Source organism: Sarcophilus harrisii, chromosome 6 (assembly GCF_902635505.1).
Source record: "Sarcophilus harrisii chromosome 6, mSarHar1.11, whole genome shotgun sequence".
NCBI classification, from domain to species: Eukaryota; Metazoa; Chordata; class Mammalia; order Dasyuromorphia; family Dasyuridae; genus Sarcophilus; species Sarcophilus harrisii.
In genome coordinates this window covers 240,621,065-240,635,332 of record NC_045431.1, presented here as the reverse complement: position 1 = coordinate 240,635,332, position 14,268 = coordinate 240,621,065, and the positions used below count along the sequence as shown (strand labels likewise).

Genomic DNA, 14,268 nt, shown 5'->3' with positions numbered 1-14,268 from the left:
ATCTTGGCTCCATGTCTGCACTGGCACAGAACTCCTCAAGGCAGGGCCCACCGCTGTCTAGGTGCTTCCTGACTGCCTACAGTCTTTCTCATTCTGTCCCTGCTTTTCTTGGGTTTCCCTTCCCTCTCAGGCACTCTGGGTAGGCTGTGACAGAACCCAACAGCCAAGTCTGGGTAATCCTGCCCCCCTTTAGCCGAGGGAGTCTTCTTCCTCCTTGGGACTAACCTTAGCTCTGCCCCCCGGCCTCAGCTCGTTTTGGGCTTTGCCCTCGGTGCATTTACAGAGGTCTCTCACCTTTTCTTTGGGTCTTCAGATGTCATTCTTGAGCTTCTGGTCTCTCCTGGAAATCTTGGGGGTCAGAGGACACCCGGCCCCTCCTCAGCCTGCCTCAGAACTCTGAAATCTACTCTTGTCTATCTGGGTCACCCAGTCCTCCCTCCTCTGCCCTGCCTGAGACGCTTCTGACGGGGGCCCTTCCCACAGGCCTAGCGGAGGCAGGTCCATGTTTAGGGTCAGAACTTTCCCAACTCCCTCATCTCCTCTGAGGAACCTCACTGTGCCAGGGAGCACTCCCATGCCACGGGGCCCCAGACTGCTGGGGCCTAGATTCTTAGCAAACTAGGACTGGGATAATCACGCCCGATTCCCGGGGCTGTGCCTTCTGACATCCTTTCCAAATCTTTCAAATCAAAGACTCTTTACCCAAATCTCACCTCCCACTGTCCCGCTGGCTGTAAGGAAGAAGGCCCGAGTTGGTAAGGTCTGACTCTGGCAGGGCTCAGAGGCTCAGGCACATCGAGGGCCGTCTGGCCTGGGGGGCTCCTGTGTGTTCACCTCCTGAGAAAGGGAGCTTGGACCATCTGATTGAGGCTTCTGATGGGCGGGCTCCCCAGGGCTCCACTAACGGCCACTGCCTGGTTTTTTCCCAGTGATTAAGAGTCCTCCCGGCTGGGAGATTGGGATCTACGTCACTGGGGCCCTCGCCTTGCTGGGGGTTGCTGCTGTGAACCTGTGGAAGCTCTGCAAGTCGGGCAGCTTCCCCATCCCATCTCCGTTCCCAAACTACGACTACCGGTACCTGCAGAAGAAGTACGGAGTGACCTATTCTGAAGCCAGGCAGAAGGTGAGGCCGGGCCTGGGCCCTCTGGGGCGGGGAGGGGCTGGGAGAGGCCAGTCCCCTATGCTGGGCGCTCACGTTCATAGTGTGACTCCCCAGAGTCTCCCTCCCCCCGATCTCTAACCCTGTCTGAGGGGCTCCTTTGAATGAGACCGTAGAAAGCGCCTGCTTGGACCACGAAGGCTGATGGGTGATCATTCAATGCTAGAGGCCCCGAGGAGGCTGGTGGTGGCTTGGGGGGCCGCTTTATCCCTCTCCAGTCTATTCCACTTCTCCTTCAGCTGCTGAAGGGTCCCCAGAAACCCCCAGGACCAAACCCGTCCTGGCCTGACCCTCTTCTAGGTTGCCAGGGTTCCCTTTTCCCTTCCCTCAGATCCCACCTCCCTGCAGCTCCTCCAGCAGGAACCCCTCCAAGATGCCATCTTGGCCCTGCCCGCTTGTCTTGGTGCTGTCCCTCAATTAGAATGTGAGCTCTGTGAGGGCAGGGCCTGTCCCCGCACTCAGTGCTTAATAAATGTGTGAAGGCCGACTGGCAGAACCGGGCCCCCGCCAGTGTGTGTGCATTTGTTGGATGACTGAGTAGGAGAGAGCCGTGGTGGAGGACTCCGGCTCCAGCTCCAGCTCCGGCTCTGATTCTGGCTCCAGCTCCAGCTCCGGCTCTGGTTCTGGCTCCAGCTCCGGCTCTGGCTCTGGCTCCGGCTCCAGCTCCCCTGGTCCCAGGGGCCCTGCCTCATTTTTTCTGTTTTGCCCTTTGGGGCCTAGCAGAGTGCTGCTCTACAGGAAGGGTTGACTAGGGGCTCCCAGGACCGAATTAGGCTCTCGTTGCCTCTCCCCTCCCCTCCCCTCCCCTTCCCTTCATGGGTCTCTTCTCGCTTTGGTCCCCAGAGAACCATGGCCTGGAGCAGCCGCAAGGGTAGCGAGCGCGGGTCTCCGAGCCGCAAGGACAGCCTGCGCATGGATGACGCTTTCGAGAGCATCAGGGAGCTGGACCTCCCCGCCGAGGGGGCCCTCAAGAAGTCCCTGTCGGCTGACTCGCTCAACTCCATCTCCTCGGTGAACAACAGCTTCGGCCAGGACTTCGTGCTGGGCCAGGTGGAGGTGAGCATCCACTACGAGCCCAGCAACCGCATGCTGCGCGTCGTGGTGCTCCAGGGCAAGGACCTGCTGGAGAAGGAAGACCCCGCCTTTGACTCCTGCTTCCTGCGTGTCAGCCTGGTGCCCGAGGAGCAGATCGTGGGCATCTCCCGGGTAAGTGCCGTGGGGGGGCTTGGCAGGGATGGGGCAGCAGCGAGAGCCCTGGCTTGGCAGCCAGGCCGGCCCCTCAGGGGGGACCCCGGCCAAGTGCCTGCTCTTGGCCTGCGTCCTCATCAGGGAAAAGGGAACAGTCCCAGCACTGGGACAACCTACCTCATGGGCCGGGTGGGCATGGATGGGCTGCAGTCTGCCTTGCTGGAGAGGACACCCCCACTGGGCTGGAGGAGGGGGCTCCTCACGGGGCTCTGCTGAGGATCCAGGGAAAGAGCCTCCTGCCCACCTGAAAGTGCCACAGAAATGTCAGTTGTGGTCAGGAGGGTCCAGGGGCTCAGGAAGCAGCAGGGGATGGATACCTGCAGCTCTGAGACCTAGAGGGTCACGGCTGGGAGACCCCTCAGAGCAGAAGTCAGGGGGGCCTTAGAACAGAGACTGCCCACTAGAACCCAGAATGGCAGAGCTGGGACAGACATGAGCACATCAGGCTGCGGGCTGCTGAGAGCACAGACTCTAGAACGTCAGGCCTGGAAGGGCCCAGAGTGGACCCTCTGATCTGACCCCCTTATTCCTTGGAGGAAGAGGCCAAGACCCTGGAAGGGAACTGAGGTTGCCTGGGTGTGGGTGGGATGTTGGATGCCTGTGAGATTAGTGCTGGGAAAGCTGGGGGCAAGGAAGGCCTCCCCACACCCACCATGTTGCCTATGGAGAGTCTTGGCCTCCGGTGCCAGCTCCAACACCAACCGGTGTCAAGTCCCTTCCCTTCCCATCTTCCCCAACTTCTGTAGATACATGAGGTGAACAGGTACCTACCTGGCATTTTGCCACTCAAACCAATGGCTTTAATTGAAAAGGGAGGGGAAGGAAAAGACTGCTTCAGGTTCCCCACCGAGTTCCGTTCCATCCCGCAAAAAGAGGCTGTAAGGGAGGAAGACAGAGCAGCTGGGACACTTGGAGATTCCCAGGAGGAAGATCCAAGAGAGTGGCCGGCAGGGAAAGGTGTGGCCCGGCTTGGAGCAGCCACAAGGGCAGCCAGTGCGGGTCTCTGAGCCCGATGCAAGTCAGGAGCAAGGAGCAGTACTCCTGATGCGTGATGGGGCACTGAGCCCCAGTACTGAAATATGGCTGGACAGACATGGGTATTGGGAGACGATCCACGTGTGCCCCTGGGGGAGTCCCTGGATCACTAGCTATAAGCTCCCTGGGGACAGGGTCTTGCTGTTTGTGCCCAGCTGGCACACAGTAATTACAAGGAGGAAACAATGAGGAAAACATTTGGGAGAGATTGCTTAGGGTTCAGCCCTGAGTCTAGGCTAAAGGGGAGTCCACTTGGCATCTGCCGCTCTGCTCTAATATACCTCCGAGGAACAAGATGCCCCAGCTTGGGCGCCCTCTGGGGTTCTCCCTACCCCTCTGGGCGATGTTTCCCCCTCAGGGTGTTAAGCTCCTTTAAGGCAGTGACTGTCTTTACTGACAGCCTCCCCAGCCCTCAGTGCCTGGCTCACTTTGTTGCTGTTGACGAACAGCTAAGTGATGTTGCAGTGGGCAGAGCGCAGGAACTCCTTGGGATACTCATTGGCCGTGTGATCCTGGACAGGTCCCATCACCTTGTCTGTCTCAGTTGCCCGTCTATAAAATAGGCTGGAGAACAAAAGAGCAAACCAGGCTAGAATCTTTGCCAAGAAAATTCCCAGCATTCAACATAGTACCTGGCACATAGTGGGTGCTTAATAATTCGTTAAGAGTTCATTGGATAGAAAGAAACAGAAAGTAATTATATCATGGGAGGAGACTGGACCTTGGCCAGAAGGAAGAGTAAACTGAGTTATTCAGGGATCGGAGGCAGTCTGGGATTTAGTGATCAATCAGTATCACGGGGGAAGGACCGCCATTATCTAGACTCTGGTCCAAAAGAGAGAAGCTAATAATTTCACGGTTCGGCTTCATGAGAATTTCATCCTTAAAAGAAGTTGGAAGAACCAACCGTGGAATTCTGGATCTGATTTGGGAGAATTAAGTTGCTAGGATGGAAAGCCTCAGAACAAGCCTTGAGGGGAAATGGCTCCTTCCTGCTCCAATTGGTGATGATATGAAAAGGGAGCATCATTGGACAAATCCCCTAGATTTGGGGATGGGCTCAGGGAAAGGAGAGGCAGGACCCCATGATTAGCACTTTCCAGGGGAAGCCAGGCCAGAAAAGATGGGAAGATTCTTTTCTCAAGGAGGGAGCTTTCAGCACACTGAGAAACAAAGTTTCAGTGAGAAAGAAAGGGGACGGCGTCAGGGAGAGGAGGCTCCCTGGAAATGTATCCAGTGGCAGAGGATCGGGAGTGAGAGGGTCCATGTGGCCCAGGAGCTTAGGACTGGATAAAGGGAAGCAGCCAGTAAAGTCCTAGCCAAAGCAGAATTTTTGAAAGCTCTTTTGGGGGGAGAAGGCCAAGTGAAGCGAGAGCAGGCGGCAAGCGGAAGGCAGTGCTCCCTTACCTGGTGGGGAGGCCGAGTGCCAGTGGTCAGTGGGGGAGCACCCCGAGGAGGCTGGGGCCGGGGTGGGCACCAGGAGCGCTGTGGACAGACAAAGACCGCCTTGTTCAGCTTGGCTCCCGCCCGCCCCGGGGGCATGGGGCTGGGGCTGGGACAGCCTGACTTTCGCCCGCCTCTAGCCAAACTTAGCCTTGCCTTCGAGGATTCCAAGTCCTGCTTCTGAGGTTTCCCCAGACAGGGCCCAAGGGATCCAGAAAGACGTCCTGGTCCAGTCTTCCTCAGCTCCTCCCCACTCGCACTCTGTTCCCTACGGTCCCAGCCCTGGAGGACCCTGGTTCAAGGAGCGGCCACAGAGAGGAAGGGGCTGAGAAGAGATTCCTCCAGGGCTGCCTTATCACCCTCCTCAGAGCAAGCCGCCCTTCCCCAGCCAGGAGGCCCTTCCCATTGGAGGGCGAGGTCTCCGAGGGCAGGGTCAGCTCTTCTTTTTCTAGTCTTCTCCTGCACCAGACCCTTCCTCTTCGGAACACTGGCTTCTCTTGGGAGAGTGGGTCACTACTCATGGGACAGGCAGCTTCTTACCACAGTTCTCCTGGACCAGGGAGGGCTGGGACTGGACTTCAGTCCGTGCTGCTTTTACCCAGTGAGGACTGGGCTTGGTGTTGGGGGGGGGGGGTGTCAGAATTCAAATCTTACCTTTGACTCCCTGGCCACCGCTCAGCCCTGGGCTAGTCCCAACGCCCACAAGTCCAGGTTTCTTCCTCTGTAACATGGGAGTCCGGGCCGTGGTGGCCACGTTCCGGTGCAACCGACCACGGGGGTGGCCCGGGCTCACTCCTGCCCCCCTGTCTCTGCAGATCCAGAGAACCGCATACTCCATCTTCTTCGATGAGAAGTTTGTCATCAGCGTGGACCCCTCGGTGCTGGAGGAAAGCAGCCTGCGCTTTTCCGTCTACGGCATCGACGACGATGACCGCAACGTCATGACCGGCGTGGTCGACCTGAAGCTGTCTGTCCTGGAGCTGCCCCTGCAGCCCTTCTGTGGCTGGCTCTATCTGCAAGACGTGAACAAGGTGAGGGGCTTTCTGGGCCTAGGGGGAGGGGTGAAGGAGGGGGCTGAGAACGCTAGTGCCGGACCCTGGGGGCAGGCCTTGTGGGAGAGCTTTGGGCCCCCCCCCCAGCAGAGCAGCCCCCCCTTCCACAGGGGTGCCCCTCAGGCAGTTTGAGGCTCTTTTTGGAAGCAGGACCTGCTAGTGTACAAATGAGATGCAGATCCCTGCCCGTGGGCCCGCCGGTGGTCAGAGCTGACTCCGAACCCCCCCTCCCCTCAAAACTCACTAGCCAGGCAAACCTGAGCAGGTCACCTCAGAAAACTGGGGGGGGCAGCACCCAAGTCCCGGGCTGAGCGCCGAGGGAGGCTCTGAGAGGCGCCCTCAATGAGCTCATTTCTTCTGGTCACTGAAGCCGCGGCCCCCTGTTGGCTAGCCAGCTCACGCCACAGGCCGCTCTCAGTCCCATTTCTATATTCGGCACCTCACATTCCCGTTCCTTCGGGGATGGTCCTGGGCCCTGGCTGGCCAGGCTGGCTGCTGCTGGGGGCATGGAGGGGGCAGCCTTTCCTGGGGGGACCCTCTGCATTCCCGGGGCCTCCTGGCCTCCCAACCCCTGAGGACACTCTGTCTCTGCAGGCCTCAGATTCCGTGGGGGAGATCCTGCTGTCCCTCAGCTACCTGCCCACCGCCGAGCGGCTCACGGTGGTAGTGGTGAAGGCCAAGAACCTTGTCTGGACCAACGAAAAGGCGACCGCCGGTGAGTGCTGGGCAGAGTCCCGGGAAGGGGCTGGTGCAGCTGGAGGAGGGGCGAGAGCAGGGAGTGATGTCAGCCCCTCACATGGCCTGGGGCAGAGGAGCTGCCTGCCATGAGGGGCGCCCTCCCACTGGGGGTCCCGGCCTCTTCCAAGCTCCTCAGTGGTGGGTCCCAGCTTCCTCCAGGCTAAGCCTCAGGGCCTGCTCCAGGCCTCCAGGAGCCATACAAAGTCCTCAGGACCCAGCATTTCCAGCCCCTGCCCCAATCTGGCTTCTACTGAGGGCCTTTCCCAGGCTCCACGGATGCCCTCTGCTGCGGGCAGTCACAGGGCCGTGGGAGGGGGCTTTGCTCCAGATTCAGGAAGCCAGAGTCAGAAAAATGGGGACAATCCCAGCCCCTCCCACTCCCAGGGTTGTTGCAGGGTCTCTGGAGACAGTGGCAGGCAGGGCTCTGCTGTGGGGAAATGCTGGTTATTCTTCTATTGATCATAAAACAGCCAGCTGCCCTCCGCTGCCCTGGGTTCTCTGGCGGGGAAACTGAGGCTCTGGGAGGTTTCCTGGCTGGTCAGGAGCAGTACCCCCCCCCCTCCAGCATGGAGTCTGGCCTCGGTTACCACAAGGCACTTACGGGGTACAGCAGGAGAGCTACAGCTTGCTCCCCCTCCCAGCTACTCTACCTGGAGGCCCGGCCCCAGCCTGGGGAGGGAGGGGGAAGAGGAGGATGCTGCTGGAAGCCGTGTGGCCGGCTCCCATTGGCCAGCCAAGGGCCTGGAGACAGCGCCTCAGCCAATGGCAATCGAGGCTGCCTGACAGCCGCACACAGCACTCCCCCCACCCGCAGGTATTTCTGCGCAACTTCTCCTCCAGGAGGGACAGGAAGAGCGAGACTGCGCTGTGCGGGCTGGGGGACCAGGGATGCGGGGCTGCAGGGACTAGGAACACAGGGAAGCAGGGATGTAGGGGGCAGGGATGTAGGGGCCAGGGATGCAGGGATTAAGGATGTAGGGACTAGAGATGCAGGAACCAGGGATGCAGGCACTAGGGATGCAGGGACCAGGGACGCAGGGATGCAGGGACCAGGGATGGAGGGATAAAGGATGGAGGAGACCCCAGCCAGCCCAGGACTGCTGCCCTACAGCCTCTGTGTCACAGTCCTAGCCTTCTGGGTCATCTCCCCCTCCCTCCTCTTTTAGGGACCATCGTCCTCATCCTGCCCGTGTCTCCCACCCCCATCCCGGACTGCAAGGCTGAGATAAAGCTTGTTTGTATGCAGGGAAATGGGTTCTAATTCAGTCTCAGTCGGGGCTGCTTGGGTAACCCTTGGCAAGGGGCCTTCCCAGCTCTGCTTCCATCTGTGGTCCTCCCACAGAGCTTCCCCAGTTCAGCCCTCAGCCTGCCCTCGGCCTCTGGTCTCCACATGCCTGCTCACCCTCGGTGCCCCAATGGGGTGCAGCGGGCACCACAAACCTGGCACCTGTGAGATTTTGTTTGCCTTCCTGAAAGCCTCCCCTCCTTCTAACTCCCTCATCTCTGCTGAGCTTGAGAATCTTCCTCAGGCCCCTGTGTCTCCTCCTTTCTGTCCAGTCAGGCACCAAGCCCACCCCTTCTCCTTCCCATCGCCTCCCACCACCCCAGTTCTGAGCTTATCATTCCTCGGACCACTGCTGCAGCCTCCTAATTGGCCTCTCTACCTCCAATCCATCATCCCAGAGCAGCTAAAGCGACCTTCCCAAGGCTTCCGGCTTAAGGGGCTCCTACTGTCTCTTTAGTGACCCCCCCACAGGCCCATCTCCCAAGGGCCACAGGACACAGCCTTCTTACTGCTCGCCACACACAAATGTCCATCTTCTGCCTCAAGCCTTTCTCTCGAAGGCCATTTACCTTTGCCAAACCTCCTCTGCCCGGCCTGCTGCCTCCCCTTCCCTCCCCTCCCCTCAGAGCCTCTAGCTTAAGCTAAGCTGTGGAATGACCCCCTTCCTGAGCCCTTTCCAAAGTCTGGGCCCAGTGAGCACCCCAAAATGCCTTTGTGTGCATTCCTCCACTGAAGGAAGGAAGGAAGGTAGGAAGGAAAGAGGATGGAAGGAAAGAAGGAAGGAGAGAAAGGAAGGAAGGAGGGAAAGAAAGAAGAGAGGAAGGGAGGAAGAGAAAGAGTGGAGGCCTATTTTGGTTGCCCCTGCTAGCCTATGTGAAACAAGCTCCCAGCTGCTGGGCGTGTGTCCTGCAGGGAGCTGGTGCTTTCTATGGCGTCTCCCTCGTTGAGTCGGAGCCTCTGGCAGTGAGGGCCTGCTTTGCCTGGCCTTGCACCTCCAGAGCTCAGCACAGTGCCTGGCGCATAGTAGGTGTTTAGGAAACGCCTGTGGCCTGACTGAGTGACTGACGGGTGGCAGAAAGGTAGCGCTGCTTCCTGAGCCCAGAGGAGGAGGAAGGCGAGGAAGGACCCTGTTTTCAGAGAAGCTCCAGGGCCCGGTATCAGGGAAATCCACAAGTGCCAGGGCTGGGGGGCCCTGAGGCGGAGGCTGGGGCCAGTCTGAGTCAGAAAGATGTGGCCTCTGGGAGATCCTGAGCCCTGGGGAAGGCCGGCAGTAGCAGGCTTGGGGCCGGCTCCCACGGGGGGTGGGGGGGGGGAAGGGGAGGTTCAAAGCCAGGAAAACCCCAATCTTACCAAAGAAAGCTGCTGGAGCCCCAGGGAGGCCAGAGGGGCAGCAGGGTCTTCACCAGGCTGGTCCCAGGGAGCTGGCCCGGGAGCAGGGGGGTCCTCTCTCTGACCTCAGACTCTCTGCTGTCTCCCCATAGACCCCTTCGTCAAGGTGTACCTGCTGCAAGATGGGAGGAAGATAAGCAAGAAGAAAACCGCTGTGAAGAGGGACGACGCTCACCCCGTGTTCAACGAGGCCATGATCTTCTCCGTGCCGGCCATCGTGCTACAGGTGAGGGGGTGGGGGGGCCGGGCTGGGGGGGTGGGGGAAGATGGGGGTTTGTCTCCCTGACCTCCTCACTGCAGTGGAGGGGATTCTTGTCCCATGGCCCTGTGCCCGGGGGCTCAGTAAGGCGGCTCCCTCCCTCCCTGGAGCCTCCAGCCCTTATTTCTTCTGTCCCTCTGCTTACTGGTGAGTGACCAAAGCACAGTCCCATCAGCCGGGGGGGGGGGGGGGGGAAGGCAGGTGCCAGGCGCAGAGATGGCTTTGTCGAGATGGAGTCCCAAGCTGGTCCGGCTCCTGCCCCCGAGAACTGGCCCCTCTGAGCCCCGCCCCCTCTCCTGGGAGCCCCCCTGCCCCGTCCCCGGCCCACCTGCCACTCACCTCTCTGCCCCGCTGCCCGTGGCTCAGGCTCCAGGCCAGGCTGCGCTGCCTCAGAGCCACAAGGGGGCGCAGGGGTAGCAGAAAGCCTGTCTCTTGCCAAGGCGCCTTTGGGTGGGCACCGCCTGCCTTGGCCTGTGGGGACACGGAAAAGGAAAGGAAGAAATGCTGTACATGCCCTCAGCCCCCGCTCTGCAGGAGGGGGAGCCCCGCCCCCTGCCTGGGAGCCACGATGCCCACCGCCTCGGCGGGGAAGCCCCCTGGCTCCGGGTAATGATCCCTGCCCCCTTGTCCCTCCCCAGGACCTGTCCCTGAGGGTGACAGTGGCCGAGTGCTGCAGCGACGGGCGGGCTGAAAACATCGGCCACGTCATCATCGGCCCACTGGCCAGTGGCATGGGCATCACCCACTGGAACCAGATGCTGGCCACCCTGCGCAAGCCCGTGTCCATGTGGCACCCCGTCCGGCGAAACTAGAGCCCCGCTGTTGCAGCTGGGGGCCACGTGCCGGCGACCCCTGCCCGGAACCCCCTACCCCGGTTCCGGCCCGGACTCTGCTCTCTCCCTGCTCCTTTCCCCACATTCCCAGCCGCGTGAAAGGGGAACATGGCTCGGCCGGACTGTGCCCTTCTCTGCCCCGCCCCCGTCCCCCTGCCCACCCCGCAGCGAGGACTCGTCCAGTCACCACCACCCCCCCCTTAGAGAGAAGAAGGAACACCCCCACTGGCCTGGATCGGGGTGACCCCCCCCGCCAGCTGTGGGCACAAGCCCTCAGAAGGTGGGGGCACAAGGTGCCAGACTGGGCGCCAAGGGCCACCCACAGGCAGTTTTACCACGGGCCCTGGGTGGGCGGCTCCTGGGTCCTGGAGTGGAGGCAGAAGTGACCCTCGGGAACCCCCCAGCCAGCCCAGGGGGACAGAAGTGGAGGTTGGGCCCTACCTCCTCCAGAACGCTCCTCAGTGAAAGCCTCCTCCTCCTGGGGCAGCGTTAGGCTGGGGGCTGGACCTGCTCCGGCAGGATGCCTGGCTCTAGAACAGAGGGAAAACACCCGAGAATTCACCCCCTGCTCTCAAAGGGCACAGAGGGGGCTGCAGGCCTAGGGTCCCCACTTTGTCAGAGAGAAGGGCTCATGGGACAAGGAAACAGCCAACAACCCCACGACTGCCTCTTGGGTGAGCCCCTTTCTAAGGGGAAATCAGTCAGATAACTGGGAGCGGGGGTCACTAAGTAAGCCCTACTGTGCGCCCAGTGCTAAGAGTGGGTGACCCAGCGCCCTTCCGGGGGCGCTCACAGTTTTGGTTGGAGATCCTAAACACCACGAGGGACTGCACAGGCTGCAAGGAGAAAGGTCAATCCAGACCACAATGGTCAAGGAACACTTCCGGGGGGGGGTCCCACCTCCCTGTAGAGGGGCAGTAAGCTGGGCCGAAGAGTGGGGGGTTGGGCAGGGCAGGAAGGGGCTCTGTTGGGAGCTCTCGTGGTCTCTGGTAACTGGCTTTGTGAGCACGAGGTAGGACCTGGGCAGTGCAGACAGAGGCAGTAGTGGGAGGGAGCGTCCTGTTGGGGGGGGGGGGCGGGGAATTACGGCCCTCCTTCAGAGGAAGATGCTGGATTCTGTGAAGGAACTCGCTCTGGGGCTCATCTCTGAACCTAGAAAACTGAATGGCCCCTAATCTAGTCACGAGGATGCGGACTCTCAGCCACGCTCTCGAGCGCTGCTGAAAGGACCTGACCGGCTGAGGGGCCTGGCTGGGCCCCTGTCCCACCCGGGCATCTTGCTATGGAGCCACTCCAAGAAACCATCTACAGGTGGACGGGGCAGGATCGGAGAACAAGAAATATTAGGGAGGGACTTAGAACCGAGACACGGGACGTCGGAGCCAGGTCAGGGAGGGATCTTAGAAGAGAGAACATGGGACGTCGGAGCCAGGTCAGGGAGGGACCTTAGAACCAAGACATGGGACGTCGGAGCCAGGTCAGGGAGGGACCTTAGAACCAAGACATGGGATGTCAGAGCCAGGTCAGGGAGGGACCTTAGAAGAGAGAACATGGGACGTCGGAGCCAGGTCAGGGAGGGACCTTAGAACCAAGACATGGGACGTCGGAGCCAGGTCAGGGAGGGACCTTAGAAGAGAGAACATGGGACATCGGAGCCAGGTCAGAGAGGGACCTTAGAACTGAGACATGGGATGTTGGAGCCAGGTCAGGGAGGGACCTTAGAAGAGAGAACACAGGATGTTGGAGCTAGAGGAGCCCAGTAGCATCTAACCCCTTTAGTGGACAGAGTGCAGGACTAAGACCTGGGAAAGGAAAGGGACTCTTGCCTACTCCGAGACCTCTCAGAACAGCTCCCTGTAATTGTTCCTCCATAGCAAGCAGCGGTGAGGGTGGCTGGGGGAGCCCACTAACTCAAGTTCCTTGTTATCTCAAGACCACACTAGCTCCTCCCAGCCCCGGCTCAGTCATGGTTCCTTAGCTAGAAGCCCCCAAAGATCTCCGGGTCTTTGGAACTCCTCTCACATCATCATTTCCAAGGCCTCCCCTATGCCCAGGTTAGGTGTATCGGTCCCCCCAAAAAACACACAAATCCAACCCCCCTCCCCCCGTTAAAAATAGCCACCTTGTGTGACAAAAAAAAAAAAAAAAAAAAAAAAAGGGGGAGCCCAGCCACCGCCAAGTCCAGGGTGTCTGCAGCTGCCCCAGCCCGGCCGGACTGCACTGACCCGAGATGACCCGGCCTTGGGAGTCGGCCCCTCGTTCTATCCAGGAGGAAACGGAGGCTGAGTGGTTAGTCCGAGGACCTCTGCGAGATCCCCGGGTTGGGCAGGGGCAGGGCCGGCTCCTTTCGAAGGGCCGCTCCCTCCCAGCTCCATCTTGCCCAAGTCTGTGATGAGGAAGGCCCCATTTCTTTAGGTGGAAAGTTCCAAGAGCTCCCTTCCAGATCCATCTTGTGGGGGTTATTGCCCAGAAGGCTTTTTGCTCACTCCCGTTTGCTGGGATGGTTTATAACCTGTCACGATTCAGTCACTGGACCCCGGGGGAGGGAGGGGCTCCGCTGTCATGTTCATGTAGCAGATGAGAAAAAGGACTTGGAGAGACGGACTGAGGCCTTAAGGGTAGAAATCAAGGGAGAGGCAAAGCCCAAGCTGGGAGCCAGGCTTCCAAACAGAGGAGATTCCTGATTGCCCCAGATCGAGCGACTCTTTAGGTCATTCCCGAGCTAGGGGAGGGCAGGCAGGGAGGGAGGCGGGCGCCCCAGCCGGCTGACCGGTCCTTCTTTTAACAACTACTTCTTGGTAACTCGGTGCTAAGCTCTTTTGCTACTGAAGGACTCCACCTGGGGTCAGCAGCCCTCCGAGGAAAGGCCCAGGCGCAGTCCTTGCTGCCTCGGCCTGGTTGCAGCAGTGGCCCCGAGGAAGCACTTCCTGGCCACGAGAGCAGGTTGTCTTTGGGCCGGTCACCTCAGCAGGAGCCGAGTCTCCAGTTCCCCCGTTTGTGGCTCTCCCCCCTGCCCCGGAGCCTTCCCGACCCCCCAGCCCTAGAGTTGGCGGCCTTGTGTCCCCTCAGAGATCGGGGCCCACGTGTTCCCTAACGTTTCACCACGCTGGGCCAGAGGGAGCGGCACCCCCTAACCTACTCACTCCCAAGAGCAGAGTTTTAACCCCCGTTGTTGTTATTTTTGTCAAGTGCATGAACCGTGACCAATCTGTGTGACAAATGTGCCGAAGTACCAGTGACCCCACTTCCCCTAACAAATAAAGCAGCAAAATAAAACCAGCCTCCGGGGCAGAGTCTGTGGCTGTGCGACCCCGGGCCCATGTAAGGGGATGGAGGTCGCAGAGGGAAGCAGCACTTAAACCCCGGATGGAGGGGAAGGGGGCCCGTCAGAGAGGGGCGTCCCAAGGGGGCGGGAAGAGACCCAAGGGAAGGGATCCCGCCGAGATCCCCGGGCTCAGGGAACCAGTTGTTGGCTAAAAGCTCCCTGCACTCGGGCACCGGGCTGAGTACCTGGCGCACAAAAAGCAGCAAAGGCTCTGCCCTTGGGGACCTCACAACCTCCCCGGGAGATGGGCAGACGGGCCGGGCTGGCAGAGGGGCCCAACACCCAGGAGAACTCGGAGAAAGCTCCAAGCAGCGAGCCAGAGTCGGAGTTGTGGGACCCTTCCGGGCCTGAGCGGGGAGGGGGCTGGGGAGGCCCAGGGCTGGGGGGGCTCTTAGGGGCAGGGAGTGACAGGCTCTCAATGTCCAATGGAGGATTCTGTGCTGGACGCTCCCAAACAGGGGAATGATAGGGTCCGAGCTGGCTTTGGGGGCTGAGTGCAGGA

General features: G+C 60.2%; 1 protein-coding gene across 1 annotated transcript; it reads left to right on the top strand.

Moving 5' to 3' along the window:
• The first annotated feature begins 952 nt into the window (after positions 1-952).
• SYT12 (synaptotagmin 12) lies at positions 953-12,598 on the top strand. Its single transcript, XM_031943896.1, has 6 exons — positions 953-1,123; positions 2,003-2,365; positions 5,701-5,916; positions 6,532-6,652; positions 9,442-9,575; positions 10,247-12,598. Exons 2-6 carry the CDS (start codon positions 2,009-2,011, stop codon positions 10,418-10,420), a joined length of 1,002 nt encoding a protein of 333 aa, XP_031799756.1. The 5' UTR covers positions 953-1,123; positions 2,003-2,008; the 3' UTR covers positions 10,421-12,598.
• Positions 12,599-14,268: the final 1,670 nt, after the last annotated feature.